Source organism: Rhea americana, unplaced genomic scaffold (assembly GCF_003343005.1).
Source record: "Rhea americana isolate MKP2758 unplaced genomic scaffold, rheAme1 scaffold_48, whole genome shotgun sequence".
Classification (NCBI taxonomy): domain Eukaryota; kingdom Metazoa; phylum Chordata; class Aves; order Rheiformes; family Rheidae; genus Rhea; species Rhea americana.
In genome coordinates this window covers 3,347,918-3,355,027 of record NW_028186623.1, presented here as the reverse complement: position 1 = coordinate 3,355,027, position 7,110 = coordinate 3,347,918, and the positions used below count along the sequence as shown (strand labels likewise).

General features: G+C 43.1%; 1 protein-coding gene across 17 annotated transcripts in view; it reads right to left on the bottom strand.

Moving 5' to 3' along the window:
• LOC146589120 (uncharacterized) overlaps nucleotides 1-7,110 on the bottom strand; it is a 77,127-nt gene that overhangs the window by 9,752 nt on the left and 60,265 nt on the right. For 12 of the 17 annotated variants that reach the window (XR_014897265.1, XR_014897256.1, XR_014897259.1 and 9 more), the window contains one exon: nucleotides 4,288-4,365. The exons of 2 other annotated variants lie outside the window; for them this stretch is intronic. Coding sequence is in view for 4 of the 15 variants with exons in the window: in XM_085316821.1 (XP_085172947.1) it covers nucleotides 4,288-4,365 (78 nt within the window). In the remaining 11 variants the exon portion in view is untranslated. Of the gene's footprint in view, nucleotides 1-942; nucleotides 3,559-4,287; nucleotides 4,366-7,110 lie in introns of all 17 variants that reach the window. 3 more of the 17 variants (XR_014897253.1, XR_014897254.1, XR_014897255.1) reach the window with 1 other exon arrangement.

Genomic DNA, 7,110 nt, shown 5'->3' with positions numbered 1-7,110 from the left:
CCCCGCCACCCGGCAGCCCGCAGCCGCCCGTGGAAATCGCACGCCCCGCGTCTGCACCGAGGCAGGCAGCCTGCCTGGCTCATGCCCGTGATGACTTTAGAGCTGACAACCTCTTCGCCGCGACCCCCCCACCCACCGCTCCACACCCACCCCTCTGTTCAACGGCAGCACTGCTGCCTCTCACACCAGACTATATTTGCAATATGTGCTAATTTACCAGCTATATGCCCTTGGATTTTAAAATGAACTCATCAGTCAATGTTTCTAGCACCGATGCTGCCTCTCTCTGCCTCACACACACCCTCCGCTGCAGACATGTTACTCATTCTCCAAGCATTTCCTCTCCAAATGTCCGTCAGACGCATATACACTTCATTGATCAAACCAAATCCCTTGATAACAATAAATAATAATACAGACAGTTAACATCAGCGGGGGAGGGGGGGCAAGATGACGACCGGATCTGCATTGTGCTTTGCGAGGCTGGTCCCTGCGTTCGCCAGAGATGCGCTGCACAACGCGGAGCACAGGTATGCCCCAGAAGACACCGCACACCGAGCCATCTGTGGGGCCTTACCTGAGACCCCGCATCTGTCGGAGCTATGGGGCAGGGGGCTCCTCGGTAACGCCCGAGACTTGGCTCTACCCGGGCTGCCAAGGACGCTTGTGGGAACAGAAGGTGCTGCTCGCTCCAAAGGAGAGAAAGCACCTAACACCAAGCACAGAAATAAATAAATAAGGCGGCTTCTTTGTTACGCTGCACATTGCCCAGATGCTCTAGGACTACGGCTTCAAGGTATTCGGGTACCCAAAGATCCTGATACCGGGATATTCAAAAACAGCTCCTTAGCCCCCACTGAAATCACTTTCCTTTGTATTGAAGACAGACGGCATCTATGCAAGAAACCAGGTTAGGTTGGGAAGCCAGCCTGTTAAATATACCTCCGTTACACGTGCCAGGTATTTCAGGGCTCTGCTTTCAGGGTTTTTGTGGCTTTATTTCCTAGTTTTCTGGAGCTGAAACGGGGGAGGGAAGAGAAGCTGCCTCTTAGGATTTGGGCTAGTTAGATGCCTGGTGTGGGTCTGGCAAAGAGAAAGCGAGTGCAGTGTAAATGTTCGGGAAGTTGGGGAGGGTGGGGCTATCTAGAAATCATTGACTCACTGGGGTAACTCCCTGAACACAGGAATCAAACTATTACTCAAAGCAAGCTATATTTTACCAGCAGCAGCCTTAGAATGAAATCCTGCTGCACGCGTATAGAGTTTGAAACAACAAAAATAAACATGCAGAAATAAATATACAATCCATAATCAAATTATTGGGTGCAATGCAGAACTCCCTGGGTGACAGAGGAGGCTGGATTATGCAATGAAGTCAGCCTGGGAATCCAAGGATACAAATTTTCTCATTTATATCAACATAATCCTGATTGGCATCAGCCTAGATAGGGGAAGAATCAAACCCTATGTACTGAAGGATCTAATCTTTGGGAAAAGTAGACTGGATTAGAGAGACTGTATCTGCCATCCATCCTTTGACTCCTCATATAGATTCCCTTCTCAGCGCCACAGCAATGTGCAAGATCTTGTCATCATACAGAACAATTTACATCCGCTGTTTTTTTCATGTTCCCCTACCCACCTTCCCCCCAAAATGTTTGATTTTTTAAAAAGTTTTGTTGCAAACAGATCATTTCTTTACACAATTTAACCAAGTCTTTGGAGGATACTTATTTCAAGCAGTTAACACCTGACCCCAATTTTTGTGGGTAATTAGTGAGCTAGATAACCACACAAAGTGGGTAATTATTTAGTACCCAAGGGTACTGTACAAGAGGGTAGAGGCTGGCAATGTTAACAAAAGCACATCTCTAATTATTGTATCTATACTGGTGATGTTTTAAGAACAGTTACTCCATCTAATGATCCGTGATAAATCAGTAAACTATTTTGCTTCCCTTAGCATATATGCCTGGTCTAATCAAGGGCAGGATGTGAGGGCAAAGCAAATTGAAGAGCCAGCTTTGGAATATGCACAGGCCCCAAGAGAAACCAGAGGCATCCACTTGGATGAGCTGGTAAGACGAGAAATGAGAAGCGTCTGCTCTAGAACAGCAGCCGCAGAACCCAATAGCCATCGCTATTAACTAACAGGCTAGCTGAGACAACCTGAAGAGCCACGGAGGGAGAAGCACGTAGAACATGCCTCAGGGTCTGCTTCTCACTTAGGTAACGTGGCCAGCCTGGGGGATCTTTGTACACAACAATAATTCTGATCATGTTTTCACAGAGTTCAAATCTTGCTTATTGCCAATCACTTTGAAAGCTGTACAAATGAGATGTTTTGTTTTTGTGGAAGGTCAAGGCCAAAATAAAAGAGGGTAGCACTGCAAAAAGCAAACCATTTGACAAATTTCAATTATCTACCATTTCGGATATTTAAGTTTCAAAAATCAACGCTTCTCCCACAGGAAATATCAGATCCTACGTAGATTTTTTTTTTCACAAATTACAGAAGAGGGAAGGGATGAGAAATACTTTGAGACTAAACAAGAAACGTGCAATTACACGAACGTGAATGTTTTAGATCATCAGACCCACGCGAAAAGGAGAATTATGCTGGAAATTGAACTGTAATCTTAAACACAGTGGCCGCTATGCATGGACCACTGCTTGCAGCATTACAAACACTTAGGGATGTCTTCAAACCAAGACATTACACTCAATGGCAAAGCACTTCCCTTTTTTAATTGCTTTTATGAATCATCACTAACATCCGGACACTTTATTTACTAGAGCTCCACTAACCTTGTTTTTTGAAGACTCACATTCCATAACCTAAGTGTCCCTAGGCTGGCACAAAAAATTAGGCTTTACTCTCTTTTGATCATAGCCATATATTTACTTGAGCTTGCTCTTTTGGGATCATTCAAGCCAAGCCATATATTTACTTGAGCTTGCTCTTTTGGGATCATTCAAGCCAGGCACTATGGCATATGACATAAATGGCAATATCACTTGGTGCTGTGGCTATCAGGAATTGGAAGTTTAAGCAGAAAAGGCTTGAGGGTTTTCTCCTGGTTTCTCATATCTCTCTTTTGTTTTTTTTTCAGCAAACTAAGTGCAACTGAAAGATGCCTGAAACCAGTTCTGTGGTGACCAAAGGCATCTTTGCCCTGAGAACAGCGATAATGTGGATCTACAACAGTCTATCTCATACTCAAGGGGACCAAATCTCTGTAGTCCACTTAGTCCTGAGCACGTCTGCTCAAATTGCCAATGTGAACAGGTTAAGAGCAGAAAAAAATGCAGAAGTTGGGGATCAGTTCAGACTGGCTGTTATGTAGATGCCTGTCCAATCTGAACTGCACGAGAAGAACAAAACTTCTTTCATCTGTTACCAACCATTTAATAATCCAACAACTTACAATGTTTGGCTGTTGCCATGCTGAGATGAGTATAAATAAATTGGTACCCCCTTCACTAATCCTCTTAGGGACCCAGTTTGCAGGAAGAGTTCTCATAGAAATAGAGTGAGAAGAAGTTTGCAGAGAAAAGCTGGAAAACAGAAAGGAAGAATGAATTTAATTAAGGGGCATAGGTTTAAAGGAAGAAGAGATCCTGGTAGCTGCATGTAAGGGCAAACTTTTTTTTTTTTTTTTTTTTTTCCCGAGACCTATTGGAATTAGCAGTTCAAAGACGAAACAACATAGGAGAGAAGGGATGCTCAGACAGAGAGCATGCTTTAGGGACTTAAGCATTAGCTATAAAATCTCAAGGCCTTTTTGAGACAAGTTCGCAACCTCACTATGGACCGACTTAAGCCTTTCATCCTCCTGTGGTAGAGAAAATAAAAGGCATCATTTTACCATACAGAGATCATTTGTGAGAGATCTTCAAAACAGTATTCCTGTCTGAGCTGCGTGGACAGCATATATTGGTGTAGGAGAATACAAGAGAACAGTTTAAAAATGAATAAAACATCTGTAGTGAAGAAAATTCTATTTACAAATATGAGCAAAGAACTTCAACAATGATGTGAGGAAGGGTACAAATGCACAGCATACTCCACACCTATGGAAAGCGAAGCTGGGCAAGGGGGTCGTGATTTGGGCATGACCAGAGCTGAACTCTTATCTAGTGAGTGAGCTGTTTGACAACCAAAAGCTTCTAAATTGAGCATCACTGTCTTCATATTGTCCAATTTCACATCAAGCCAGTGATAAAATCCCTTCACCTCCTCCTACCTTGCTTCCCCACACGTAGAACAGTCACAGAAATGCTTACCATGTCCTTAGAGAGTTTTGAGATCCTTGGAAGAAAGCTGCTACGTCCAGATTACTCTTGATATCCTCATCTGATGCCCTGTTAGTCAACAGAGAGGGTGGAGTGTGGTTGAAGATCATGCAAGTTCCTCTTCATTACTGAAATCTAACCCGACCTACCTTTCCCTTTAGCCTAACTTACCCACCAACTCTCACCTCCAAGCCCAACAACGCACACTAGTGATAGCAAATTACCTCACCCAAGCACTATCCTGAGAGGTTTTCTGCAGAGAAAGGGATTCTTGTATTTCCTCTCCCTGCCCCCATTTCTGCTAACAGGTTTCTCAAAGATCGTTGAGCTATATCAATCCCTGGTAATGGAGGACACTTAAAATAATAGGGTGACAAAGCCACAAAACAATTCAATGTCAGGGTGAGTAAAGCAAGCACAAAGCAAAACGGGGCAGTGCTGCTCACTTCATACCGCAACGGGCTTGGGGTTCTGCACCATTCTGGCGCCCTTATTCAAAACCGAGGTTGGGAAAATAGGAAGAGTTCAACAAAAGGTCAGTGGATGTAGCAGAGGGATTTGAAAAGAAAGGTTACAGAGATGAATTCATCCAATATCAAAGAGAGAGTGTGAAAAGCAGGAATGCAGTACCTAGAGTTATGTGCACACTGTCCATGGGGAGCTCACAATCTGCCCTTATCTGTGAGTTCTCCCATACAGCCTGGATTTAACCAAACTCTGAAACTCAAGGTGAAACTCAACTTCATCTGCCTGAAGTCACGCAAAAATATGTTAAATCTACTCCTGCATGATTTGCCATTTCCATTATCACATAAAGCACCTAAAACCCCTCATATTTCACTTGATTTCAGGTCCACCAAAATAGCAAATCAACCTCAATTCACTTAAAACATGACCAAAGCTCCAAGAACCTCACTAAAATTTTAAATAAATCTAACCTGTTTTGAGCTTGTGACATTGTTCCTTAAGATCTAAGGTTTCATAGTGAAAGTCTGACAAATTTTGAAATATTTCAGGCACTAAGCGATAGGACTACGTTAATATTTTAACCTATAAGGCTTTTACGTTAGAAGTAAATAGAAATTTTGTCTGGTCAACGTTTAAGGCTTTTTTTTTATTATTATTTATTTGAAATTTCAAGAGAGTCATTGCATGAAAAAGATGGTATCCTTCAATCAACTCCCTCCCTTCCCCACCCTCCTGCCAAAAGCCAGTAAAAGTAATATATGCTTAGGCTATTTGATTAGTATCTAAACTGCAGGGCCTAGATTCAACATCAGAAACACCTACAAAGTTTAGATACATTTAGGGAATCTGAGCTGGCAGAAAAAGCAGCAAATTAAAATTAGAAATTCACGTGACTAAGAGCAGAGCTAGAATGAATTATACTTCAACAGGCGAGAAGTGCTCGGGCCTCTCTGCAAAGAGACTGTAAGCCAGAGAGCGGGGCACAGAGCCTGCAGCCTGGAGTCCCCAGATCTACTTCCAGCTCTCCCATGAATTCACTACGGACCGTCAGTGCCGCAGCCTGTTTCCACCCTAGTCGTCCCCTACACATAAACAGCGCAGATCGGTAACGGACCTTTTGCACAAGAAAAAGGAGTGGTGACTGTGAGTCTTAGTTAAAGTCTGTAAGGAGCCTTGAGAGATTATAGGGATCTGAAGAGGCTCAAAGCTCAGCCAATCTTAAATATCCTCCAGATCTCCTGTCCAGTTCTCAACCCCTTTTCACTGGTACCAGCTTTCTTTTTAAAGAGAACACGTAATTATTTAAAAGATAAACCAGCAACAACAAGAAAAAGTTTTTCAGGTTTTCCAGTATGTTAGCTACAGCCTTTAGCTGCCAAAAAATAAAAACAAATCCCCATACCATGGGGATATACTTCTCTCAACAACAACAAAAAAATCCCTATCTCACATATTGCTAAAGAATTAAATCAAAATACAGAACACCACAGCACTGACTGACGCTGGATGGTGGGACCAAACTGCTGATCCCTACCCAGGGAGAGGCAGAGGCTGGCACAGAACTGGCCAGAGGAATCCCAAATCACTGGTGATGACAGTGGCTAAAATCCAAAGGACCTGTTCCTATTCCCACTCCTGCCAAGTGGCTTGGGCAAGACTCTTCATCTCTTTGTGCTTCCCTTTCTGTCTGCTTTATCTATTCAGACTGCAAGCTCCTGGGGACAGGGACTCTCTTCTCACAGGGTGAAACAAAATGCCAAACCATTTAGGTATTGCTGTCAAAGAAATAACAGGCTTGGGAACTTCAACACAGGGAAAGTCTGAACGCAAGTCCACTCGCTCTTACATCTTCTGAAACTCGTCACAGAGGTCCTGGTATCCAGTAAGTTCCTTTCAGTTACTTCACTGGTGTCTGGAGTCTTTTAAAAATTAGAAAGCCACATATCAAAAGGCACTTGACAGAGAGCACGAATGCCAGCGTGCGAGGAAGATGGGACAACTTCCGAGGATTTGCATGTGGCCCACAAGCCACTGCTCAGGCTCTGCGTGCCAGGAACAGCAGCGAGACGCAAGCGCAGCAGCCGGTCTCGCCGTCCCTGGTGCCAGTCTATACTTCTGCATCACTTAACATCGCAGTGCAGGATCTATTACACCCCAAGCTTAAATTTAGTTGTTTTTACAATATAAAGTGACAGCATAACATTTTCATGGGATATAAAATAAAGAAAACAAATACAGCAATCTGAATATCAGATTACTCGAATTAACTTATTATGATAATAAATTACATTCTTTAAATTGAATTTTTGAAGTGTAATAATATCCTTTTCAGGTTAATTCTGTTCT